General features: G+C 34.7%; 2 protein-coding genes across 8 annotated transcripts; one reads left to right on the top strand and one right to left on the bottom strand.

The window, feature by feature from the left end:
- Window positions 1–427: 427 nt before the first annotated feature.
- LOC133695684 (dihydrolipoyl dehydrogenase 2, chloroplastic-like) lies at window positions 428–7,830 on the bottom strand. Of its 4 annotated transcripts, none has more exons than XR_009842512.1 (17): window positions 7,296–7,830; window positions 6,671–6,817; window positions 6,420–6,554; window positions 6,179–6,296; window positions 5,767–5,891; window positions 4,923–5,048; window positions 4,730–4,810; window positions 4,157–4,219; window positions 3,993–4,067; window positions 3,824–3,902; window positions 3,643–3,743; window positions 3,330–3,443; window positions 2,233–2,346; window positions 1,938–2,009; window positions 1,368–1,432; window positions 867–953; window positions 428–783 (listed from the first exon to the last, which is right to left on the bottom strand). XR_009842512.1 is itself a non-coding variant. In XM_062117609.1 (16 exons), the coding sequence occupies exons 1-15, from the start codon at window positions 7,626–7,628 to the stop codon at window positions 1,385–1,387; spliced, it is 1,731 nt and encodes a 576-aa protein (XP_061973593.1). In that variant the 5' UTR covers window positions 7,629–7,830; the 3' UTR covers window positions 803–953; window positions 1,368–1,384. The 4 variants fall into 4 exon arrangements, 2 of the variants coding, with proteins under 2 accessions (XP_061973593.1, XP_061973592.1); XR_009842513.1 differs by having other exon boundaries at window positions 428–723; XM_062117609.1 differs by lacking the exon at window positions 428–783 and having other exon boundaries at window positions 803–953.
- Window positions 7,831–12,592: 4,762 nt separating this feature from the next.
- Window positions 12,593–24,699, top strand: LOC133697211 (uncharacterized). 4 transcript variants are annotated; one of them, XM_062119634.1, is made up of 25 exons: window positions 12,608–12,824; window positions 14,199–14,279; window positions 14,396–14,495; window positions 14,635–14,719; window positions 14,815–14,864; window positions 15,755–15,834; window positions 16,211–16,270; window positions 16,954–17,053; window positions 17,148–17,225; window positions 18,033–18,100; window positions 18,197–18,265; window positions 18,349–18,426; window positions 18,505–18,600; window positions 19,470–19,540; window positions 19,679–19,756; window positions 19,878–19,971; window positions 20,789–20,887; window positions 21,850–22,067; window positions 22,157–22,271; window positions 22,844–22,975; window positions 23,061–23,168; window positions 23,247–23,356; window positions 23,445–23,540; window positions 23,628–23,809; window positions 23,883–24,049. In XM_062119634.1, exons 1-25 carry the CDS (start codon window positions 12,780–12,782, stop codon window positions 23,975–23,977), a joined length of 2,388 nt encoding a protein of 795 aa, XP_061975618.1. In that variant the 5' UTR covers window positions 12,608–12,779; the 3' UTR covers window positions 23,978–24,049. The 4 variants fall into 4 exon arrangements, 3 of the variants coding, with proteins under 3 accessions (XP_061975618.1, XP_061975617.1, XP_061975619.1); XM_062119633.1 differs by having other exon boundaries at window positions 12,611–12,824; window positions 23,628–24,699; XM_062119635.1 differs by lacking the exons at window positions 12,608–12,824; window positions 14,199–14,279; window positions 14,396–14,495; window positions 14,815–14,864 and having other exon boundaries at window positions 14,650–14,719; window positions 23,628–24,699.
- The last annotated feature ends 3,253 nt before the right edge of the window (window positions 24,700–27,952 follow it).

Below are 27,952 nucleotides of genomic sequence, written 5' to 3'. Positions count from 1 at the left end.
ATTTATATCCCCCCCCCCCATGTTTAACCTAAAAAATCTAGTGAAAAATAAAAAAAAAATAACAAAAATCATAATAGAGTTTTGATATTATAAGAACGAATTCCCTTTTAATTTAATAACCTAGCCCTTGAATTTCTTTACAATTGTTGTTTAATGCGTACTTTTAACTAGAATTTTAACAAGAAAACTAAAGGTATAATATTATATTTATAAAAATACTTAATAAGTTTGTTCAAATATAAATATAAATTGCAATTCTAAATAAGATAAAATAAAATAAATTATTTTGTATTGATTAAATATTATATTTATCAATCAAATATTTGATAAATATTAAAGATAAATAAATTTTTTATTAAAATTATATATATATATATATATATATATATATATATATATATATATATATATGAATAAAAATCACATATATCAAACATAAACACTAATATATTTATTTATTTTTTAGGAGAGGATTTGTTTTATCAAAAGTAGGAATTTTGTAAGCAAAATAGGTTATATACATGGGCAAATTATCGAACATGTAACGGGCAATCCAGCAGCTTTGGAGAAGAAAACGGTACCTTACTAAGGCATCCCAATCAGCCCAGGGAGCGAATTGAGATCTTTATCACAGTACAGATTTATATCATAGACCCTGTTTCGAAAAGCATAAGTTTTGAAGGAGGTGGGAAGTGAGAGCAGCGCTGCAGCAACCACACAGACCTAGCGCCGATAATGAACGAGGCCAAGTCATTGAGAAACAGACGCGTTTAGATGGGTTTGCTGGAGGAGAATCAAGCACTGCCATCTAAATCTTTTTATTTGTTATAATTTCAATAATAGTTCAGTCATCATAAGGGAAAAACCTGTGCTAAGAGGCACAAAGGGGTGCCAATGGCCCTACTCGTGATGGAAATGTTTCTTGGGGGTCTGACGGTCTGTCATCTTAATACCTGATAACAAGCATCAACAACCACAGGAGGATCTTTGTGAGATATTTTAATCTGGCTACCATGGGCAAGTAAAATACAAAGATACCACAGGGACTCTCGCAAGCACACAAGAGTTTTAAAATGGTGATAATTAAGAACTCTGGCATTTTTTAATGGAGTAGATTATAAACTGTCCAATATATCATAATCAAAACAAGTTTCAAAATGGAAGTAATATATGAACTTGAGTATCTTTCCAAGGCAATGGCGGATACAATAAAACAATAGAGCAACTTATAAATGATTTCAGGCTGCAACAGTCGATCTCTTGATGATGTTTCTTCTGGCATTGTAATAAATTCATGGATTTTTCTCTAGCATGTGCACTCCTTTATAGTTCCTAATACAAGCAAATTTCTTCAAAATTTTGTCTACCTCCACAGTTGAGATGCTTAGACAGCAACTGGTTCACTTACTGGGCCTGAAGCATGAGCTTTAACCTGCCCCATAAAATAAGAACTGTCAATAGGTTGAAGTTGGAAGATGCTCTCTTCGGCATAATAAATACATGCAACCACCAATTGTGGGTGAACATGTATCAGGATGGGGTTATTAGACAGCAGTTTGCTGAAAAAGTTGATATACTAACAGCAAGCAGTTTATTGCAAACAAATTGAGGTGGAAACTATTCCTCAAAGGAGGTTTATCCATCACCTATTTGTGTCAGCGCACACACGTCTTCAATACATTTTAAGTTCAAAGATAAGCTTATATGAAATATGAGCATAAACCCAGGTATTATCATAAACCCAGGTATTATCTCAACTTTGAAATCATGAAGGTGCATGTGATTTGTTCTTCTAAATTCGCTTTATCATATAGCATGGAAACTCAAACAAATGGAATGATCATGGCCATGCTTAGTGTATGTGTGCATGGAGGTGTGTGCCATTACTTTCATGGCGTGATAAGATGATAGAAGTATGTGTTCATCCAGAAGCTCACCTTTGCTGATTTGAAAAGTTCATCAATAACTTCTGATAGTGTTGGGTGTGCATGAACTGCAAATTTTATGTCCTGCATTGTGCCAAATATAATTAGTAAAGAAGAGGGGTTAGAATCGATGCGTGTACATAAATGAGCTCTGAAGAAGCATTTTCAAGACACAAAGTTGATGGACAAAATAGAGTTGCGAGTTTATTAAGGAATAGAAGTTGCACCCTGATAATAATCATCCGACTTAATGAATAAGTTCATTCTAAAGGGCATTGTACACATAAACAGAGATGCACAAGCATACCTGAATACGCGTGCCCAAAGCTATAGCATTGGATGCTTCATGGATGAGATCTGCGGCATGCAACCCAAAAATATGCACGCCAAGTATCTCTCCATTGTCGGGTCTGTATATCAACTGCAAGAAAGTAAAAGAGTACCAGTCATGGAATTTAGTGAGAATAGATTGATCAACAGGGTCATATAAAAGCTGAAAGACCTCACATGTAAGCATATGAAAATATAGCAATAACATTTCAATACAAATTTATTGGATTCAGAACAGCAGTTGCAGGCTCCGAACCCATGTTATAGCATCCAATCCAAAAATTAAGCTGTTGGTGGGGCAGCCGACACAATAATTGAGTACACATGAAAATTCATAATCCTGAGTGTGATCAATATCAGTTACTCAATAGAGGACTACTAGAAGCATATGTTTGTGCTTCAGCTGATCGCAAGCATCATATTGCCAAGTAGATGCAACAACAAAACAACCAAAAGGCCAGAAAAGATTCTTGAGCAGTTCCTAAAATAAATTTTCTTCATGGTGATACATAATAACAGCTAGAGAAGAAGAAGATCAAGCAACCGATTAGAGGAAATAAACAACCAAGGTCCACAGAAATTGCAGTTGTTAGTGAGTTATATTATTTAATGTTGCCACATTACAATGAGACACTACTGGTGATCTTAACTATTTTGTACATTTGATAATAGATCTATGATTAATTAATCTCGGGTTGGCCAAATTTTATTGCAAAATCTGCATTTTGTCTCCATCCACATGGTGCAACTCTTGTTTTAGACCACTATTGATAAGTGTGAATTTAGCAGTCCTTAAACAACAAACAAATATGTTAACAGCAGCAAAGAATTACTACAATTACTGTTTGAGCAACAGCTAAGAAACTTCATGATGCTCATAACCTATGGACGAGATCATATTAGATCCAACATGCAAAACAAACTAGTCAATAGTTCAGGTCTCATAAGAGTAGTTTTGGAACGAATCCATAGATATCCAATGAGACAGGATAACATCAGGTAGTGAATCTTTTTTATAATTCAAATTATGTTTGCAAAGGAAAATTGAGGAGGAAGAAGAGTTAGGAATCTAACCTTAGCTAGCCCCTCTCCTTCATTTTCTGCCAAGGCCTTTGTGTTGGCCTTGAAACTTGTCTTGGCAACACTTACTTCAAAACCCTCCTTTTCAGCTTTCTCCCTTGCTTGAGGCTGTGAATTTAAGTGTTCAGTCAAAATCTCATGTGTAAAGCAAAATATGAATCTTGTTTGAGAGTCAGAAAGGATGTAAAGAATGCAAATTGTTCATATAGAAGTTGTTTTCAGCTAACTTGATCATAAATCCTGGAGTGAATAAAGCATGATATTACATTCATAGAACGCAATGCAACTGCAAGATTTTAGCATTTACCTCTGTCAATCCAACCATACTGATTTCAGGGTGAGTGAAACAAGCTGCCGGAATGCTCAGATGATTTAGCACGTGATCCCTTCCAGTGATTTGTTCAATCACTGTGTCAAGAATTAATGCAAAAGATGAAACAACTGTCATCGGATTTGAGGTCACAAAAAATGATCCACTTGCAACTAACCTGAAATTCCTTGTGCACTGGCCGCATGAGCAAGCATCATTTTACCATTAGCATCACCAATGCAATACAAGTGAGGAACCTAAGCATTGATATTATCAAATCAGATATTAATAATTACTTGGAACAGCCATATATTAACATGTGTTTATGAACAAACAATTGAACGAACCGGATCCCCCTTAAAATCAAGGACACGCATCCGCTCATCAACAGGAACAAAACCACGTTTCCTTTCTACATGGACCTGTGGGAGAGAGACAATCAAAACCAATTCCTTCTTCCTGGAGACGAATCTATTTAATAAAAGCAGCACTATCATCAAAGGATGCATACACTGTCCAAGCCAAGACCATCTGTGAAAGGAGCCCTTCCAGTTGCAATTAATGCTGCATCTACCTATAGCAAAAGCAAAATCAGAGTTACCATGGATGCCATGAGATGAGATTTTAGATCATAAGACAAACAAAGACATCCTTTGAAAACTGGAAATTCACATGCAGTGAAATGATACTGAATACTAATGTTTAAATTAGGCGAGTGTATGCAAACGATCATGCCGGAATTGCAAATTTTACAACTTGTAATTGTTTGGGCTTAAACATAACAGAGGTCTATCTGTAAATTAGCCACCTTATGTTCTGTGAATGGGACAGGGATGCTCATCGACTGCATCTCATTCGATAAAATCTCATTCGATAAGTTCAAGATTTAGTTGGTTGTTTCGTGGAGGTACATGACTAGAGATAAAAAAAAATGCTCAAAGAGATTTACAGGCAGGCGTTTTCTCCTTGAACAACATATAGAAATGAAGTTTTTTAGCAATCTACTTTCCTCTGCAAAGCACTAATAGTGATGGATACAAGCATCCAGCATCCAGACTTAATTTCATTGAAACAATTCGCATACCTCTAGAGTATCTTTGGGTTCCTTGGTCTTGGCATCAATGAGCTCAATGGTAACTGGTTTCCCATTCTTAGCTGGAGTGATCTGTGAATAACGAAAAATAAGATGACAGCAATTTATGGAACGAAAGACGAAAGGAAGTTGAGATCATCACTAAAAGGAATAAACAGCTACATGAATATGAAAATCTGATTACCTTGGTTGCAAATACTCCAGTATGATAGTCGATTTTGCGTGGATTAATTAGGACCCTTTGAGCCAACTTTCCAATCTCAGGATCAAATCCAGGCATGAGCTGATCAAGGGCTTCAATAAAGGTGACCTGCAAATAAACCCAATCAATGACATCAATTATCTGCAAAGAGAAGTTCAGACCATCTAAATTTCTATGCCAAGTAATCTTAGCAATGATGATGCCAAATAAAAAAATTGATCAATAAATACAAGCTACTAATTGGCACTGCTCACTTCTTAAAAAAAAAAAAAAAGAAGGAAAAGAATCTAAGGCAGAGCCTTAATGGATATTCATGTCTTAATGAAAAAGGGAATTCCTGAATTCAAGTTCCATGCACTGAAGTGTTAGGCATGCGACTGATGCATCCAGCTACTGAATCTCATATATGTATCGTTCAACAAAATTTAAATGCGTGAGAATATAAACTGCAAACTAATAAAATGCCAGGAATCTGCGAAGGTGGAAACTGAGATAGCTTATTGCCTAGAAATATATACAATTAATTACATTGGAAAGCTCAAATCATGTTGAGCTTTTTAGATAGATGCACATAAGCACTGCAAAAGTTGGGAAGGATCTTCCCATGCAAAGCTGAGTTCCAACGGGTAGCAAAGTCATGTATAAAGAAACTTGAAGTGAGAAAGGGAAGAGGTAAGGAGGAATCATTAAACAGCATGAAAGGGAGAAAAAAGGAGTTGTTAGTTTATCAAGTTGATCTTTGCCCGCAGAATGCTTGGCAATAGTATTTTCTAAATGGACCTCAGGAAAAAGAAGGAAAAAAAAATAGAAGAAAAAAAGGCAATACCTCACTTCCAAGGGCAGTATACACATCACTGAATTCTAGACCAATATAACCACTTCCTACAATTGCTATCCAATCGGGAACAGACTCCAGTTTGAGTGCATGGTCACTTGTGATTACAGTCTTCCCTGCAGTAAGTTACACAGAAATTAGAAGATTCCATATCATAGTATTGCCACAGATGCCCCTTTATCCACAAAAGGCATGCTAGGCTCCTGTAATGCTGGGGAGGATGAGGCTGCAAACATGCTTTCCACAAGTTGCAGCATAGATGTGAAAAAAAAAAAAGGATTGAACAAGAGCAGCATGCATCTTTCAAGGGGTTTTGCATCTTATTATGTGAACTGCTTTGGATCAAACTTTTAATGAAAATGGTTGATCATTGTGTAATAATGAAAAAGGACAGAATATTTACCATCAACTTCGATGCCCTTGGGTACAAAAGGGACAGAACCAGTAGCAATGATTATATCTTTAGCAGTCACTATGTCGCCTGGAGAATCAAGTTTCCCATATCGCACCTTGTGTGGGCCCTGGATGAAAAAAAAATATCACAACACCATAGCACATCTCTAAAAAAAAATCTATTTTGTAGACCAAGTAAGAGAATTTTGTTTATGGTTCTGGCGCTCCCGAGTGACAGAATGTTAACTCACCATAATTGAGCCAACACCAGTCAATATATCCACACCCAAGGCCTTCATTGAGTTCGTTAAATTATTACGAATTTTTGTAGCAAGATTATTGGCATGATCTGCCACTCCTTGTCTATCATATCCAGCAGCTGCAACCTATTCACAAATTCCAGGAACGAAATAAAATAACATTATTTGCCCGCATTGAACCAAATAGGAAAAAAAAAAAGGAACAAGAAAAACAGAACAGAACAATGAAAATCCTCTATTACCTGCAAACCCAAAGCTTTCATGTGATGCTCGTTCTGTAGTTCACGCATCCGGCCACTTACAGCTAAAAGCGCCTTCGAAGGAACACAACCTCTGTTCACACATGTCCCCCCTATCACATCTCCTTCAATAATAGCAGTTTTCAAACCCTGTAATTATAAATTTGTCAAGATTCACACCCATTCTACTCAGTTCAAATAGCAAATAATAGCATATAAGTAACACTAAAGCTCAGCTATAAAGAATAAATAAAATTATAAGAAAAACAATTATGTTATTGCATAAAGCACAGTTAATCTAAGCTTGTACAGTTATCGTAGGCACAATTAATCTAAGATTGTAAACTTAATCAACAAAAATTAAAGCTCAAAACCACTATGATTCAAATAAAAAGGTGAGGATCACAAACATTCAAACAAAATAAGTAAAAAAAACAGTCACACTAAAGCACAGATGGTCTGAGCTTCACTACATAACGAGACAGCAAAAATTAATCAACAGATGAAGATCAATGTGATTTAAATAATAAAAAAAGAGTTAAAAAGTAGAAATCAATTAAATACTTAATCTAAGCTTCTAATATTAACAATTAAAAAGCGAGAAGAAAACAGTTAAGAAGTTAACTACCTTCTCAACAGCGTGAAGAGCGGCACCATGGCCGCCAACACCAGCACCGATAATGACCAAATCATAATCAAATGACTTTGGCGCGCTTCCATTATCAGATAAAGAAGCTGAGATTGCACTGTTAATTTTATTACAATGGATTTTACTCTGGGGGGGTTGAGAGCGAGAGAGAGAAGAGAAGCCTGAAAATGCTTCTCTTCTAAGACCGCAGAAACGGAGATTTATGGGCTTAGAAGGGGAGAAAGGGAGGGAGTGATTAACCGTGTAGTTTGATTTGGGAATGGTTGAGGCTGCTACGGGCTGAGAGAGCGAGAGAGTTACCGAGGATTGCATCTTGCAAGAAAGAAGTAGAGCAAATGCGAGAGAGTTGTGGTAGAGCGAGCTTATATAAATGGAAGGTCTTTTTAAAAAAGTTATGAGGTTTTCAGAGAGGGAGAGGGCTTTGAGAAGTCCGTTGAAAGGGGCGGAGATATCAAAGTGCGGCTGATGAGCTACTTTTGCTATCTTCCTTTATTTTTTCCTTCTTTGTTGCTGTACGCATGAAGCATGGCGCGTACCGTTTTGCTTGTTGAAAAATGATTCCCCTCCCCCCTTTTTTCACAAACTACACATTGGTCCTTGATCTATGTTTTTATTTAGATCCTTATTCTTTTGATTTTCAGAGAGCCTTACGTTTTCTCGGTGATAAAAGAAAAGAGGGACACATACAAATTGCCTAATAATATTCATTATAATTCCACTTCCAGCATCAGAGAATATAAATGAGGGTTTTTCTTCTTCCGAGCTCTAAGATTGAAATATAGAGTAAGGTATAGTAAAAACACGCCATAGACCAGATTCTCAGATATTAGAATCATGCCCTCTGCATCAGCATACAATTTGCTGGGGATGGTTTCAATGATAATGTGGAAAGCGTCCCTCCTTGATTTGTGCACACATTGGCACCCATTGCAGCAGAAATAAATAAAATTAGCTAATTTTTCAATATTTACTTGAGAAAAAACCTGGTGTGTTGAATGTTTGTGCTCACAAAAAGCTGTGCTACACACTGTCGTCACTTCGTCTTCTTTCCTGCAATTAACAGCTTCCATGAAATCTGAATTGTGTGTGCAATAAATACCGAAGTGCTAGGTGTCTTCGTTATTGTTTTTTAAACGAACACACTGTCAAACACCAAAAAACAAAATTAACAGTGTCAGAAGACAAGCCAGGAATTATAAAAGCCAAATATCAGAACGCATGGGTGGTGGAAACTTGAGACACTCAAACTCGGACATCTTGCAAGGAAAAAATGTAGATTTCATGTAACATTCCTGATCAACCTGGATCCAGGAAGTGGAGGACACAACTCAAAACTCTAATAAAATAGTTCTCGTGATCAGATCAGGATAACTAAGTTGTCCAATAAGATACGAGGTTAGCTCGGACAGTGAATCTTACCAGTATGAGTTTAGGACAGATCTCACATGAGAAGAAAGATTGACCACGAAGACAAACTTCTGCAGAATCATGCACCCATTTATCAGCAAACAGTAATCAGTTAGGAATGCTGCTATGTCTGATGACAAGCCTACATTGACACTATCGATATCTAATTGCACATATGGCACTAGCAACAATATCTAATTGATGGGATTAAGTCCTTAACCGAGGTTAGAGGTGAATATTGCTGCTTTGGAAGTCCCTGAATCAGAACAGGTGAGAGAGGAGACTTGAATCACATACAGTCCATGATCTGAAGTATGACTTTGCGAACCTATAAAATAAAATAAGGTGATCATCTCTACAAATATCAAGTCAAATATTTGGAAATGGAATTTTTAAAGTACTTTTTTACTCAAAAATATATTAAAATAATTTTTTATTTTTTAAAAATTATTTTTGATATTAAAAAGATATAAAAATATAAAAAAATTATTTTTAAATAAAAAAATTCAAAATTTATCCAACACTTTTTAGAACGTGATGTAAAACAGTAGCTAAATGGCCCACTAGTTACTGCAAAATCTACGACGTCAGCAGACTCAGGGTACTTATCAACAGATTTATCTCGCCCGTGCAGATGTATCTTTGGAAAAATGTTGCGAGTATACTCCAGTCATCTCATTTACACTCCCATGCAGTGCTGGTATAAGGAATCTGTCATCCTCAGACCTGAAGTTCATCTCTTCTGTGAATGCTAGCTGGCTATCAGGTGATGGACTATCAAAACTTCTAGTATAGTTTCACGATGAAAATCTGAATTTTGTTGGAAGGACAGAAGAGAGACCCTGTGTCGGCACAGATTCTCTGTAGGATTGACATTGACAGAGGGACTGGCAGAGAAGTAACAAGAAAATGAGATGGGAATAAAATTCAACAATAAGAAGCTACAGTTGTAAAACTAGATTCTTGTGATGAGCCAGTGTTCGATTTTTTTTTTCAAACCTTAAAAAAATTGATGTTAGAAAATAAAAAATTTAATTTAAAATATTGAAATAATAATATATTAACAAATATTTATTTTAAAAAAGTATTGTGATGGTGATTCACGTAATCACTCAGAAACATTGCATTATCTAAAAAATAAAACCCTTGATAAATCCATGAAACTTAAATCGAAACAAAACAGGAAGTTTAGTTATAATCAACTAAATATTGAAGGCTAATTTTTTAAAAAAAATTAATTAAAAAAATCTAAAAAAAATAAATCAAGTAAACTTAGATTAGCAGCCATTGCTATGTCGCACGGCAGACCAAATTGTTTCTAACATAAAAATTAATGCTCGAAAGATGATAGTATTTTTAAATAAAAAATTCAAGACTTGAGTTATTGGTTTGATTAGATCCAATAAGCCAAATTAATTTAATAACGTGATAAAAAACAATGATAATTGATAAATCAATTAAATTTTTGTATCAATTATCAACTATAAAAAATGAATCACAAATGTCATGCTCTAGAAGAGAGAGAAAAACCCATCAAAAATTAATTGTTGTTGCATCATAGAAATCAATCCACTATTAAAAAGAGTTTACCAAAATGATCATAATATCATTAAAAAAGACTATATGATCATAATAGATTGCATACACCACTTGATCATTAACCTTAAAAACAAACTAAATAAAAAGCTACATGACCACTTTTTTATTATGAAAATATGTTCAAACCAGTTTTTTTATACTACAATTCGACTTCTCTTTTCCTAACCTTTACATAATTTTTTTTCTCAAAAATAAAATAAAATAAGAGTTTGTTGTAAATTATGATTTTTTTAAAGGATCTGTTTCTATAATTAAAATCTATTTGATTGTCACGATGCAATGATATTTTTGTTATTTATAGTGCAAGCCAAGACAATGCAAATTAAAAAGCAAAAGATTTTCACGATATTTATTTAGTATTACTAAATTGATCAGAAGTGAATTTGTTTTCTACTTGGTCATCTAGCTTTTAATTCACACATCTTTTTTTTAAAAGGAACATGCAAATTAGATACTAATTTAGACTCAGAATGTCTTGTTAAGGTAATAAAAAAGTTTAATGATTAAATTGAAATTTTTTTAAAAAATCATCGCTCAAATTCTCAGTGTTTTTTCTCATAAAGCTTAGTTTCATTTAACTATGTATTTTTTAAATTATAAATCTAATTTTTTTTTACCTAATAATATAAATTTTAGATTTTTATTTGAATGGAATAAAATTAATATTATATAATTAGATTATCATACATGTAAGATATTGAGATAACCAAAATTACAGGAAGGGAGCCATTCTTTCTTGAACCGCCACCGTCCAACACAATAGCCAATCATTTCATCCAACGTGGCACTTCTCCAACGCTTTGATCACCTCCGAACTAATATTACAGGTCCCAATAAGTATTTGTTTCCTGCTACCTAAATTCAATTGTTTACCTGTTCTCCAGTTATTGGACCAAACTCTAACCGCTATGTCATCTTAAAATCTTGAGCAAAGACCAGACATTCACCTAAGCAGTAAATTACACGTGCTGCAATTTGCCAATGTGAGGAATCTTGTGCGTGCCTATTCATCACAGCGAGACATGGGACCCACTCCTCAAACGTGGATCGCGAGAGGAAAAAAGAAGGAAAGGGCTGGAACGTGAATTCCGTCCTTGTACTTCTACTATCATCTCAATGTCAGTCCTGTACTAATTTCTTTCCTAGTGTTATCCCTATGTTCATGATCTGCAGGTGAAATTATCATCTGTGGGATGTCCATCAGCAGTAATAGCGCCGACGAGTCTGTTTTATCCTTCACCCCACAGCCGGGGCGTCGAATAGTCAGATTTCTAATAAAAAACAAGTTAAAAAAAAACCCTTTAAAATATTTAACTTTTTTTATTATAAACTAAAAGAAAACCACAATCATACTGTAGCCACCATGAACACACTACGGCATAACTATCATCATATCTAAACTGGAGATGAATACTGTTAAGAAATTGTTTGGGAACACAGTGCAGACCATGTTCCAAAAAAGTTCAATTTTTTTTTGTTAAAATTTAATATGATTTATATATTTTGGATCGTTTTGATGTGCCGATGTCAAAAATAATTTTTAAAAAATAAAAAACATTATTGATATGTATTTCAGTACGAAAAGTTATTAGAAAAGCAACCGCTATCATGGTGCCAAACATACTCTAAGTATTTTCAAAAATACTTTTAGTTGGTTATTTTTTTATTTTTTTAAATTTTTTTGTTATCATGTACTAGTTAAAACAACAATAAAATATTGAATTTAATTACGTGAAAACTATAACTTCATGGTTTACATAAAATTACACGTTCAAAGTCACTACATGAAAGTAGAAAAGATATATATATAAAAAACCATTGACAAAGTTAGAGGAAATATTATTTATAAGGAAATTAAAACATCAAGAATCAAGATAGCTAAGCAAATCTTTTAGCTAGAAATTATCTGAATTAAAAAAAATGAAGTAGAATCTTGTATAAATTTACTAGAATCAATAAAATACTTACAGAGGCCTAGAAAATTAGATAAAAGCTAAAAATTTAAAAATCATGGATAGGAAAAACAACTCTACTTTTTACTTTTTATTGAGATTTATTTATATATCTAGACATATACATATGCCAGCAACAAAATCAATTCGATAAAAATATCAGTTATCAAATTGATTCGACCGAATGCTGAAACCCGAGGGATCACTTAATGATTTCTATCAGAAAACAATGCGCGCAGACAAATAAAAGGCCTGTGGCTTTTCCGTAAAATTCAACAAAAACAAGGGTAGTAATAACCCTACAAAAATTTCAATGTATGTAAACGCTTGCACAGAAACGAATAGAGAGAGAGAGAGAGAGAGAGAGAGAGAGAGAGAGGTTCAATTTTGCTTTTTCATGGCAGTTAGGGTTTGCTATTGATCCCTGGAGCTCTTAACTTTTTCGATACTGCATATTATCTCTCCCTACAATAAACCCTAAAGTAAGGAGTTTGCTGCCGCTGCTATGGGCGCGCAAGAGAAATCGCAAGCGAACTCCAATCCGTTGCAGGTCAGTCCGTTTTCGTGCAACTCCAGTAGGGCTTCGCAATTAGTTTTTTTTTGCCCTAAAATTGGATATTGTGCATACCATTACTAATTCTTGAAAAGCCTGATTCTGCTCCTCGGTTATGGTTTTTATAATTTGATTTGGTAGCGTTAATTGAATCTACTGTTTAATCTTGGTAGTGTAAGCGTGACTGTTGTAATTGAATTGGATTAGGTTTTCTTGTCTTGTTAGTTAGCTGGTATTGGTATTCGTGGTTGGCTGGCTTTATCATTAATTGCACTTTGAAGTCAGTATTGGATTGGGTTTTTAGCAGGTATTGACTTGTTTTATTGAGATGAGTATGTTTAACCGAAGGGGCTAACAATTTCATGGTCTAAGTGCAGAGATTTTTTGAAGTTGGTTTTGCAAATTTATGCCGTTGAAGTGTTTGATACTACTGGTAGAGGATGTAGGCTACATATCCTCTTGTTTGCATAGAAAGATGCTTAAAAGACTGAAGCCCAGTGTAGATTTTATGCTACAGTGTTATCTGATTAAAGAGTAACATTGAATTAGAAAGAAAATTGCCGCTTTAAATTTTTTAAAACTTTTTAGAGTTTGAAATCGGGGAGTCACTTCTATTCATAGGCTTGCTGGAGTTCAACCTGAACTCATTTTGAATTTTGATTCAGTCATGACATGGGCCAGAGGGAGCTCCGTTGGTTTTGCTTTAGCTAGACGTGTATTGCTCTATGTTATTATTATGGTCAGGATTCTGGAGCATCAGCTGTGACTTTTTCAGTGACCAAGTTGAGGATTCTTTTTAAACAAGTTCCTCTGATAAATCATAAATTTCAATCAGTGAAGCAGGAGTGGCTATGCACCATTATCACTTCCTTTAGTTGTTCACTATTCCACGATTCACCATTCACCATTCACCTTTTTTTCTTTTTTGACTGGCACTTTCTTTCCTCTCTTATTTGTTGGTTTCTGCAATCAAAGAACTTACCTATTGTCGTATGAGACTGCATCTAGGCTAAATATGCATGCTACAAAGCAGCATAATCACGGACTTTGGGATGGCTTGGTTCTTGATTTAAAATTCCTCACTGGACTGGTGACCTATGTAGTTAACATGGGAAGCTATTTCTCCTAAATCTTCAGGCTTACAGTTTTGGATTTACCAGTGGTATAACATGTAAAAATGACCTGTTTTGCCTTCCCTGTGCCTCATTCCTTGATCAAGTGGAGATTTATTAACAACAAACCAAATTTGTTTGCTAATTTACTTTGAGTTAAGGTGCTGTATACTGTAATTTTTTGGTTTTTGCAGTAGTTTTAGTGATAATGGCATGCCCTTTATAGATGACCCATTAAGCTATCATTTTGGAATTGCAGCGGGTGAAGGTCTACCGTCTGAATGATGATGGGAAATGGGATGACCAAGGGACCGGGCATGTTACCGTTGACTACTTGGAGGTCTGTTCAAGTCTTTGACTCGAATGTTAATTTGTATAAATGAAAATTGATTTTGTTATAAAAATCATTAATTAACCATATCATGGACTTTACCCAATGCAATTGCTATGATGCAGAGATCAGAAGAGCTAGGCTTGTATGTTATTGATGAAGAGGACAATGAGACGTTGCTTTTGCACCGTATAACCCCGGATGACATTTACAGAAAACAAGAAGGTATTTGAGTGTTCCCAGGAATTACAACTAGCGTGTTTCTGCTGATTATTCACTAATACTAGAACTGCATTGTCTGGTATGTGAACCTGCATTGAATTGTTCAGTTTTGATCAAATGATTTCTGCACTTATTCTTTCAGATACAATAATTTCATGGAGAGATCCAGAATTTTCTACAGAATTAGCACTAAGCTTCCAAGAGACTTCAGGGTGTTCTTACATATGGTAACAACTTATGTTTGTATCTGATTTTGTTTTACTTATTTTTCACCTTGCTCTTCAGTAATGTGATTGTATTGAAACATGTTTACTTCATTTAGGGATCATATCTGTAATGTGCAAAGAAGTCTACACTTTAGTACTCTAAACAGTAAGTATTCTGTTCAATTTAAATAATGTATCTCCTATGGAAAAAGACAGCTGTCTTGTAATTGTGTCTTTAGTAATTGAATCTCTAACAAGCAGCATATATGGTTCAAGTTTTCATAATCAGTTCTAAAAAGTCCCCCCCCCCCTCCCCTAGAGGACCAAATTCTGGATTTTACCTAACTATGAAAGGACATATTGGATTATCTGGTGCAACCCAATTCATTGGTTGTTTTGTGCTTTTCTAAGTGTCCGGATATGATTTTTTGCTTTTATGTGTTTGCCTGTGAACCTTGTGTTTAGACCAGCAACCCAAGCCGTTTGCTATTTTATACTTCTCTAAATGGTCCAGATTTGCAGTTCTTACTTCCTCGAGTTGACTGTGTGCCTTTTGTTTAATATAATAAATTTTAGTCATGGTTTGTCTATCTGGATGCCTTAGTGTAACCAGCAGAAGTGGACCAGCTACAAGGTGATTTTTTATTCCGGGGATGAAAATCATGTTTCCTTGATACTCAGGAATGAGAAACTTTAATGTCATTGTCTGTCATATAACAAAGCAATAACGTATAACTTAACATCGTGGCACCACTATATGTTTGATGTATTCTTGTATCACAGCAATTTTTTTGCCCACAATTGTTGTCTAAACGAAGGAGAATTTTGAATGAGCTTGAGAACATACAGCAAAAATTTCAATTGGTATTGAAGGATGCCAACAATATTGTTTAAGTATACCAATTGTTGAGGAGCACCACCTCCAGTCTTCCCACAAACAGAGACTTCTGACTACTTGTAGATATTCTCTTGATTTTCCCTGGTTTAGCATTATGTTATTCTTTATTTTTTTTGCTTGGAGCATTTGTGGTTATATCTCTTTTCTAAAATTTGCAGGTGAGGCATTTCAGAGCATGAACAGTGAGTTGAGAGAGTTGCCTGCTGTTGAACATTCTACACTTCCTCTAATACTTAAGGTTCTGCTTCTTTTTTATTCTTATTTCATTTGATTAATTTTTATGTTATAGTTACTTCTCAAAAGGAAAAGTAATTACAGCCTCCAAATTTTTTCTGGTTATTCCATTGAACTGTATCAACAGTAGTCCCTTTTCTCTCATTCTATATTATAGTTAAACTGGTTTGCAATTTCCATCCGGTGTTTATGCTATTCTTTAGATTTTTGTATTTTTAGTTCCTTGCTCCCAAATACAGGATTTGGGTAGATTCTAGGTTGGTATGTTACTGATGTGGAAATAAAAAGATTAACATGTTGACCGGGATCACTATGAGCTCTTTATTTCCTACATGGTCTTGGGTGATCTTGTAATTAAGCTGAATGGATTTGCTTTGCAGACCATGTCTGAGAGTGGTATCGCAGATCAGATGAGACTGACAGAGCTAATATTGAACGATGTAAGCCTTGCATTTTTTTTTTGTCATGTTGACTTGGTTACTGTGTGCCTTGACAATAAACTGTTGATCAAATTTAAATTTGGTTCAACACTCCTGGCCATTAATTACATATATTTTCTCAGCTCCTATTTCCTGCATACCATAGTACTTCACTTATCTTATAGTACCATAGTACATTTCTATGAATTTTTTTTACTAGCTGATGCGATCAATATTCATTTACAAGATCTTCAAACCTCAGCACCAAAGCCTAAACGAAATAGAAATGGGCCATCTACAACTTTCAAGTAATCGCTGAAAGTTAGGCTTATGGCTCTATATAATCCATGCAATAATAATTTTTGCTGGGATTTGTTTCCTTCTCAAGTCTAAAGGCAATTTGTGTATCAAATCAGAACAGAAGAAAACTGTGGTTTAGTGTTGTTGTAGGTAGTTTCTGAAGCTGCTTTGTGTATATTTTGGACATATGACTTGAAACATGCTTGCCGAGAGTGGTTGCATTTGCATCTTGTTTACAATAATACAACATATCATTTTGCTGTCATAATCTGTCTAGCTATATGCTGACAGGGAGTAAAAATTTCTGATATTGGATCTTTGTAAATGACGGTGCATCTGAATGTTTATTGGAGAAGTTAACATGGTTAATTGTTCATTCTCTGTTAATTTTGTTTTCCTCACAGCAAGATTTTTTCCGGAAGCTGATGGATGTTTTCAGAATCTGTGAAGACCTAGAAAACATTGATGGTCTTCACATGATATTCAAAATAGTCAGAGGGATCAGTGAGTAATCCTTCCTGGTGTTGTATTTATTTGTTTGTTGTGTGTTTGCTTGCCCCTTGTTGACTGACATTGAATGGTGTGTTGTAACCCGTAGTTATGCTCAACAGTCCTCAAATCTTTGAGAAGATATTTGGGGATGAATTGATCATGGATGTTATCGGTTCACTCGAGTGTAAGTTCAGTTTCTTTGTTGGTTCTTAACATTCTGTTCTAATCCTTTGCACATGAATCTAATTTTGAAAAATTGAATTATTATCTGCATATTATAGAATACACTCTGCATACTTTTGCTTGTATGGTTGGTTACAGGATAGTGGTGAGCGCTTTTGGTCATTGCTACAACAACTGTCTTACAGATTTTGGGTCCTGTTTCATTATTTTTAGCTTTAATTCATTCATTTGGCATTCAAGCATTATTGTTTCATCTCTTTCTTTTTTTATGTTAGGATTTTTATGGTTGTGTTTTTTCCATTTCTTAATATAGACAGAACTTCCATTTTTCCTTCTAACATCAACAACCATAGGATCTGCCAAGCAAATTTTTGCACAATTTGCGAAATTTTAATGTTGCTAGCAGTTTGAACTGTGTTTTGGTTGATGTTTAAGTTAGACCTGTAGGCAGATAATATAAGTTTTAATTACTTTCTTGGTCAAAGTAAAACATACCATTTGTTTGCATTTGTGATTGGTTTTGTTTCTAAGCTGCCTGGTCGGTTTAAAATCATTGTTGTTTTTTTGCATATAGTCAAGGGTCAATAATTTTTTAATATTTCCATTTATGTTTCTTTCCCACAAAAAATGCACTTTGTGTGTTAAACCACGCTCACATTGGACATAGCAAGCCTTGGGATATAAATTTTCATTTTAGAGATTTCTGGTAATGTACTACTCGAAGATATGTGCACAAGAAGAGTTATAATTGGTTGATACTTTGCAAAATAGTTCTTCGTCATTAACTTTTCTTGAATTTTGTTTTCAGATGATCCTGAGATTTCTCATATCCAACATCATCGAATTTTTTTGAAAGAGCACGTCGTTTTCAAGGAGGTAACATATTACTGATATCGTAGGGGATTGGGGGGGGGTGAAGATGTCTAGTGAAAAAGCCATTGTGCATTGCTGACACTTACTCTATTGTTTAAGGCCATACCAATCAGAGATCCTCATGTCCTGTCAAAGATACATCAGACGTACAGAGTTGGTTATCTGAAGGTTTGTTTCTTAAATGTTGAAGTTTGGGACGAGTCAGTTTGCTGTTTGGCATAGGAGTTCTTACATCCTATCATCTCTTTTAGGATGTTGTTCTGGCCAGAGTATTGGATGAGGGCACAGTTGCAAATCTGAATTCCATAATTCATGGAAATAATGCTGTCGTAAGATTAAAAAACTCATTTTTCTAAACATTATAAGTTCCATACAAGTTCAACTCTAACTGTGGTGTTCTCTTATAGGTTGTTTCTTTGTTAAAGGATGACAATACCTTTATTCAGGAATTGTTTGCAAGGTTGAGATCGCCTGCCACGTCTGCAGAATCAAAGAAAAATCTGGTAATCGTCAACATCTAAATACTTTCCATGTTTGATTTGTCAGTTAATAGATAAAGTGCAACCTTGAAGATGGTATAAACATTGATAAGTAATTATTTATTTAATCTTGTGAAATTTTTCTTCTGTGCTGTGCACCCTCACTTTCTCAAAAATCACTTCTTTTCTTAAGACTTTTTTCAAATGACTTAAAATTTGCTGAAGATCACTTATTTTTGAGTGGGTTAGATGGTGCTCTAGGTATATAGACAGTGACTTCCCTGTTTTACCATAGTGTGTATGAACTATTCAAGCACATTGAATTTAATACTAAGATGGGCTCAAAAGTCCTTGTTGATATTATTATTTCAGATGTTCTTGTGCATTATGGCTTTTGATGTTGGAGACTTTCCTAATAATATGGTTTAGTGTGTAAGGGCTGGGTTTTAGATGCTATCTTCTTCTCTTGATGAAAAATATCTGTGTGAGAAGATGACACTTTGTCTCTTTGTTGGGATTCTGTTTCTTATGAAATAATTTTGTCTTGGATTAGAGTCATAGATTTGTTTTTTTGGAACATTCTAAGTTTTATTTCTTTTATGGTTCAGCATCCATGTTCATTTCCATGGTAATTAGTTTAAGGGCAACACTACATTAATATATCAGCATAGAAAAAGAGTTCTTACTTTGAAATACTTGGCTAAATCATCCTTTAATGCCAGTTATTGTCATAACTGAACAGCAATGCTGATGTCCAATTTGTTAAACTATTGGAATGTCTGGGTAGGTTAGTGTGTTGCTGTTTTCTGTTACCTTTGATGTATTTGAATACAGCTTTGTGTGATCTCATGATATCCTACAGATTGATATGTTTCCTCTTTCCATGCATATAGGTATATTTCTTGCACGAGTTTTGTAGTTTAAGCAAGAGCCTGCAGATGGTCCAGCAGCTCCGGCTATTTAGGTATGAGATGACTGAAGCTGTATGCATCAAGAGTAGGATTTTGTCTTTTGTGGCTATATCAGTGCCAAGTAATTTCTTGTTTGTTTTGCTTTCTTTTAGATTTATATGTTAAAACAATCAAATCCTTATTTCTTATAGGGAACTCATGAATGAAGGTATCTTTGACATCATTGCTGATACTTTGCAGAATCAAGATAAGAAAATTGTCTTAACTGGGTAATGGTTGCTGTTCATTTTGTTTTTAAATTTTTTTGGCTGTTTTTTTTTTCTTATATTTGTTTTGAATTTTAACGGTGTCCTAGCTACCCCTAACAGCAAATCATTCTTATGGATGCAGGACAGATATCCTCATTCTTTTCTTGAATCAGGATCCAAACCTTCTGCGTTCTTATGTTGTTCGGCAGGAAGGAATTCAGCTACTAGGGTTGTTGGTATGTATTCTATGACCTGTTTACAATTCCTCAATCCTATGATATTCTTGGACATGCAAACTAATACATAAAATGATGTCTTGCACAAACCATTAGATAAGATGTATCACTGTCCTGAGAAGTGACAAACCTCTTATTTGTATGGCCTTTATGAACAAAAATCAGTTATCTTTTAATTGCATTGCTTAAAGAACCAAATTCAATAAACATTTTTATACATTTTTTATAACTTTGGAATGCGTTCTTATAATGTGATGTTAAAAACCAAATTTACGAAGCTGATTTGCAGCATGAAAGAAAATCAAGACAAACCTTGTTTGCATGCCTTTTAAGTTAAGAGAATCTATTATCCTCTCTACCTCCAAAATTGTTGATTTCATATTCAGGTGATATTGTTCAGCAATTTATGGACACTTGAATGGCCAACCAGTTGTATACCATGCCTCAATAATCTATATATGAAATAATTTTTGTCAAGGTCAATTCCATTGTTATGGCTTTTGAAGAGTTCACATCAACTCCAACTAGGAAATGCTCTACTGCACCCCTGGAATCAAATTTTCCAAGCGTCTCTATGAACTACAAATGTAGCGATTTGGTGATGTTATGCTTTGAGATTTGTTTGTTTTCTATAACTATGTCGTTGCCACTTATGCTGGCATCTGATTTTATTTATAGTATATTGCATTTTCCCATGACTGTTAGCTCTTTAGTTCTATGTTGTATTGCATCACGTGCTTTGAATTTTCTTATACCTTTTCATGTGTAAGTGCACGTGTTTTATCTGTTAAAGGAACTAAATTTATTTTACTTACAGGTTAAAGGAATGATAACAGACTTTGGAGATGACATGCATTGCCAGTTTCTTGAAATTCTTCGCAGTTTATTGGATTCTTATGCACTGTCAGGAGCACAGGTACTACTAGTCTTGATAATTCATTCTCTCATGCAGCTATTATGTTCGGTCATTAAGTTTTCTGAGTGGTAAATGGAGTTCATATACCAGTAGTGAAAATTTGTTTGGTTGCTATTCTGCTTGTTTTCTGTTTTTAGCCTGCAACTCAACTGTAAATTTACACACTGAAAGATGGCTTGGCTTTCTTTTCCCCCCTGCCTTGCTATGAGCCTGAGCTTTATTTGTAAGCTTCCAGTCAGCCTATCCCGAATCTTAATATCGTTAAATTAAATAGCCTGTTTGATTTCTCTAGTCCATTTTTTACTTATATTCCTTTTTCATTCAAAAGGAAAGCTTTAATAAGTTAACGGATCAAAGTGATTTTAGTATAACTTGTGGAAGGGGTGGAATTTTTTTGAAGACACCTCCATCCAAACATATGTTGGGGGATAGATTGGTCTTCTTGGCAGTGATATGATGTTTTTCCCTGGGTCCGTTCCAGGGTTTCTTTTTCCAATGTCAAAATGGCTGGAGGGCTCTTTTATTATATTAATTGTCGTTTCATTTCTGTATTTACTCCAATGTTTGGTATCATCGTTGAGAATGATTCATTTTTATCATGAAAATCCTTGACTCCTATGCAGTGAATATTTATTACCTAATTCAATATTTGGTTATGTCATCTCCTGGGTATATTTATTATTGGTTCTAGATTGCACATTGTTTGCTGGTACTTGTGCAATTATTTTGCTATTTTATAACACGCAGTTGGTGTGTGTGCATCGCGTCTGTGTTTATACATGCAGGTGCAATGTTTTGTAATATAATTAATTACAAAAAAATTGGTGACTTGTTGGATAACGTTGTAGTAACTTGGATACATACTGAATATCTTCCTTAAATGCACACTTTGAATATTGTTTTAATGTGAATTTATGTTGATAATGACTGAATTAAAATGATTTTGCATCTCTTTGCTGCAGAGAGATAATATAATTGAAATCTTCTATGAGAAGCACTTGGGCCAATTAATTGATGTTATAACAGCATCTTGTCCTAATGAAGTTGTTCCTCCATCGAGTGGTAAATCTTCAGGGTTTAGTGAGAGAGTTGACACTCGGAATGGAATGAAGCCAGAAATACTCTCAAACATATGTGAATTGCTATGCTTCTGCGTTCTGCACCATCCATATAGAATAAAGTAAATTTTTTATACTAACTTTCAAGTAAAAGGACTCAATTTCATACTCTCAATTTTGTAATAAATGACTGTTTTTCTTCTGTTTTCAGGTGCAACTTTCTCCTTGATAATGTAATCGAAAAAGTCTTGACATTGACACGAAGGAAGGAAAAATACCTTGTAGTTGCTGCTGTTCGTTTTGTTCGCACTATCCTTTCCCGCCATGTAAGTCACCTTGATGAAATTAACTCTCTCACAGATCTATCAGGCAACTGACTGTTCTTCTATGGCAATAATGCCTCCAAATACTGTAAAATATTTCTCCATGCATTACTCCATTTACAAAATTCGTTTCTTTTATTCCCTGGAGTGTAGATTGTGCTTTTCTTGGTGATGTAATCTTGTGAAGATGAGGGATAGGCAGTATCATGATTACAGAAAACATCTCTGTAGCGCAAAATATGTACGATAACTGTTATTTTATCTGAGGATACGTATATTGTACAGTACCTTCCATTTTCCATGGATGAATGTGATAGATTAAATCTTTTTGTAATTATTGAGTATAGAATAAATATAGAAGAAACTAGTACTTTTTTTTTTTATGAAATCATGCATGGTTGGATATAAAAGAAAATAACCGGTATGTGTGGCATATTAATCCACTAAAATATTTGAATAATGAATATAGTAGCTGATATAGTGGATGCTGGCATTATCTCCCTTTTGTAGCATTCTTATTGACAACTATGTTTGTATAGGTGTCTTGATATTCCTTATTTATATTTCACTTACAGGATGAGCATTTGATAAATCATTTTGTCAAGAACAACCTCCTTAAACCAATTGTAGATGCCTTTGTGAGCAACGGAGACCGTTATAATCTGCTGAACTCTGCCATTTTAGAGCTTTTTGAGTATATCCGCAAGGTGCCTACTCAATTATCACCTCTTTTTTCCTTCCATCTTAGATGTGTTCAGAAGTATGCATTGCAGTATAACATGTTCCATGCAGGAAAACCTGAAGTCGTTGCTCAAGTATATAGTTGATTCATTCTGGAATGAGTTGGTCAAATTCGAGCATTTGACCTCCATTCAGTCTCTAAAAGTTAAATATGAGCAGGTATTTTCACTTTTGCCCATTTTTCTCTTGTTTATTATTGTCTTTGTGGTTTCTTGTTTCTAACAAGTATAATTGCAGTGTCTAGAGCAGTGTGGAGCAAAAAGTACTGGTAACATATTGGACCCGAGAAAACGAAATGATGAACGTGCTCTAGAAAAAGAAGAGGAAGACTATTTCAACGAGGACAGGTATGTTTTGCTATTTGTGAACCTGTATGCCCAGACTTTTTGATAAGAACTTCCCTCCCATAACTACTGAATTTGAATATCTAAGCAGCGATGAAGAAGACACAGCTTCTGCATCCCATACCCAAAAACCACAAGCTCAACCAGTTTCATCCAATGGAGTTGGTGCAGGGTACCCATCATTAAGGTATTGTAATCGCCTCATGCTAAAACATCTGGGAAACCATTTATAAATATTTGATATGTTCCTGATGTCTTCCTTTTGATTTTGTAGTCCACGTTCCAGTGGGCTTGTTGATTATGATGATGATGAGGATGATGAAGACTATAGACCGCCTCCTAAGAAACAGCTAGAAACGCCAGAGGAAGATGAAGGAACTATTGAATCCCTTGGGATGAAGCGGAAATTGCCTTCCAAGGATAAGGAACCTGAACTAGTAAAGAAACAGCAATTAGGTAAACACTCGAAGTCAAGAGAGAGTGTATTTGCTGCTTTATGTTCTACACTTAGCCATGCTGTCTTGCCCAGCACAAAAACTGCAACTGCCGTGCATGCAACTCCTGTGGATGGAAACAAAGGCTCAACTGAAGAAAGTCACCAAGAGAATGATCCTGTCATTTTGAGAACCTGTTCTGATAACGAAAGTACTTCAGGTGAGGAAAATCACAAAGAGACGGATCCTGCTGGTCCTAAAAGCTGTTCTGATTGCTTACACAGCACATCAGAAAATGGACAGATGATTGGAGATGATGGTCCGTTAATACCACCACCTCAATCCTCACCAGAAATGACCGTAAACGGGTCTTAAGTTATCAACCAGGATTGTGTTTAGCAGGTTGACATGTTTGGTTCCCTGTTTTATTTAACTCACGGATGTCGCAAATCAGGCTAGGATTGCTGAAGGAATGGCATTCTTTGGAGGAGCTGAACCGAAAGGTGGGTGATTGACGTTCATGGCTTTCAATTATGGTAGGAGAGGATACTGTATAGTGCCACCCAGGGTCATGAGGAAATATACTCATGGGAGAGGGGCCCAAATGCCCCTTACCAGCCTCTCTGATTTTGAACGGAGAAATCATGGCTTTTGTAAAAACAACCATCCAATGGACTATTTTCCCCCCTTTCAGTTATCTGTCTTTAATTTTATTCTCTCTCTCTCAACTTAAAAGATCTTTTTTCTTCTTTAAACTGCTCTTATTTAGCTAGTGTAAACAATATGATAGAAAGGGCATCAATACTTGCCCTGCATAGTAGGTCCCCTTGTTACAGTTTTGTGGTAGTGGTTGTGGATGTAATAGAGGAAGCTTTTAGCGAGCTGGTCAATGGCCAGATTTTCTCGGTTGTAGCTGAAATCTTTTTTATTGACCATCGGGAACCAAAATGTTCTCCCATCCTCGTTTATGCATTAATCAAAATAGGCCAATATGCCTGTATATCGAATGGTTGCAGTAAGTGTTTTGACTTCATGTTTCTACAATCCTCGTGACAAGTTGATGCAGCAAGATGCCGATACAATGATGTTCGCAAGTGTCTGGTGTTGATAGAAAAAATCCTAAACGCCAGAAGTCCGGGTGTTAAGATGAGGATGGTGAAAATTGGAAGGCCTGTCATGGTTACACAATTTAACCTGTGTCTTTTTGTGGCCATACTGTATTTTTTAAAAATAATATTTAATGTTATTTTTATTGTTTTGAGACGCTATATCAAAATGATTTTTTAAAAATTAAAAATATTATTTTAATATATTTTTAAATAAAAAATATTTTAAAAAATAATCACAGAATCATCATAATATTCAATAGTCATTGGAAAGCCCTCACTGCTAGATAAGCCCCACCAGAACACTCCCTTCCCTCACCCCATCAATTGACTGGTCGAGCAACAAATGCAACGCTATCAATTGCCCAATACTTTTGGGATAAATTATTTGGTGAACTCTAAAAGAGAACCCTTAAACCCGATCGACGTGGTGTACTTGCTAGTCATTAGATTGACTACATTTAAGTTTTTGTTGGTTAGTGCGGTTGATGATTTTTTAATTATAAATATATTAAAATAATATTTTTTAAAATATTTTATTATTTTTAATATTAGTACATTAAAATAATTAAAAAACATATAAAAAATTTCAATTTAATATTAAAAAAACCAATTTGAAAAACATATTAAACCACAAAATAATACTACAATGCAATAAATACCTCATAAAATTGAAGGCATATCTCCATGTGTTTGTGACTTGCATATCAGAAACTAATGGTGCCTATAAAATGGGTTCCAAACCCAAAAAAAAAAAAATTAATTTGTTGTTGTTTGGCCATATGACTCAAACAACAACACCCACACCGCTTGTCTCAGCATATTTTTTCAAGTCTTGAAAAGTTAAAATGCGATACCGTTCATACACAGTTTTTTATGATTAATTGACACATTCTTTATAAGTATAAAATTTTATGCAAATAAAGTGTCATATTTTTTCGCTAATGAACAAATGCAACCACTTTCTATGTATTTACAACACCTCTTTCTCGATCAATTACAATTTCTCACCATTTCATCACTATAATTCATCAATTTCTCAATAAATGACGATGCTAAACACTATAATAAGTAGGCACCAACATTTCCACCAACCAAACATAACACCACTCTCCATGTTTGAGGTGATCTGTCATGAAGAAAATCTATAAATACCCTATATCACTAGATAAACTGGGGGTTCTCGGACTTGATATTTTTCTACAACTATTTACTTTATGTATTTTTTCTCTTATATATATTTACTGACTTAAGCATTAGAGAGTTCTTCATTTCATGAGAAACTAGTTTTTTAGGCGAACCTCCACCATTGTTCAAGCTCAAAAACTAGACCCGCCTATATTTCAAGTCCAGAACTAGATTTGCAAACCGTGGAAGCTTGATTTTTATGAGAAGTTATTCTCGACTTCATCAGTGATAATGTTTGTTTTAAATTAAATAAAAAGCTAGTTTATTCTCGTTTCACATTTTTATTTTATTTTTTTTGCTAACAAAACTCCATGACAAGGGAGAATAATTGATCTCCCCGCTACAGGGACTCTAGCTGTCCTAAGTCTCCATAACTCTTCTATCAGGTGCAGATGCTCAATGATGTTGTCGCGGCAATGCAATTATATCTTCGTACTCTTTCTCTTGCACAACAATAAGTCTAATGATTCTAGCTCCCTGGAGATACAAGACATAATAATATGCAAATTATTAAAGATCATACTCTTACACTTAGAATGAGCTACACATATTGTTCTCACAAATGATGCTCCAAACGATCTAATCATTATTGATCCCCACATAAGTCTCACTCACACACCATAAAAAGATTTAAGAGTGAGATAAGTTTCATGGCCCTACGAGTTTTCAAGCAAGAACATATCCCCCACCAAATGAGAGAATCCCCACTCCATCATAGAATATTGCACACTCAACTCTTCAAAAACTATATCACTTTAAAGACAATGTTTGATAACTATAAAGGACTCACAAAACCCCGAGAGTATATATAAAATGTGAGAAACATTCTAAAGCTTGTCATACAAGGAAGTGATGGTATGTGCAAAGTTCTTCTAATAATGCTCTATGGATTTACATGCCTTACTCTATTTTCTAATATCGATATCTAAGCTCCAAACTCATATCTCGCTTTAGCATAAACATTCCAACAACAAAAATGACCTTAAATATATGTCATCACACAAAGAGAAGATAAGAGCACCAGAGCCTATCTTCAAATGTTCAACAAGGAAACTCTCAATGTGGAATGACTTTTTGAGCCTATTGTCATTAAAGCATTGATCAATGGAGTTTACAACTATTTTTTATGGAAAATGTTGTATACCCTACCAGACCAAAATCTTCTTATCGTCAAACACATAATGGGAAATCACATCAGGATGAAAGAAGCTAGAGTGATTAGATAAAGCCACCCTCTTTTCCACTTATGAGAAGAATCCCCAAAACACCATCAGTTTTCCTTAAGAACATCTAAAAATAGCACCAAATAGCACATCCATAATCAACTGACATTCCTAAAGCTAATGACTACACCATTGATCACCATATGAACCGAGGTGCTAACCATTATCAAAGAAAAATAATATGTACAATTCCCACCTCTTACAAAAATTGTTATGAACACGAGGAACCCTAATATATCTTGCGTCCTCTTTTGATTTTCAATAAAAAAAAACAATAGTTTTTCTTCATATTTTCATGTCCTTAAACTTATCTCCATAAGAAATTTTCATGTCTCTATCAAATCTCTATAAATGCCTCTAACATCTCCAAAAGGATAAGGGATCCTTTTCTAAGTCTTCATGACCGATTGTTGACCACTTATCTCCAGGTTCTTGTGATTGTTTGTCTTCTAATCCCCTTGACCAATTGTTTCAAAACAATCAAGGATTCTTCTCCAAAAACTTTGACAAAATCACGATGAGGCTAGGTTCATAACACAAAAGATGACAAACATCCAAAGCCATAAAAGGTGATATTTATATGAACACGTAGCTGTAAAACGATAAATGTTTATATTATAAGTATTTTTCTCCCTCACTTTTATTGAT

Source organism: Populus nigra, chromosome 6 (genome assembly GCF_951802175.1).
Source record: "Populus nigra chromosome 6, ddPopNigr1.1, whole genome shotgun sequence".
NCBI classification, from domain to species: Eukaryota; Viridiplantae; Streptophyta; class Magnoliopsida; order Malpighiales; family Salicaceae; genus Populus; species Populus nigra.
Note: the sequence above shows the minus strand (reverse complement) of the source record. Positions and strands in the feature narration are given on the sequence as shown.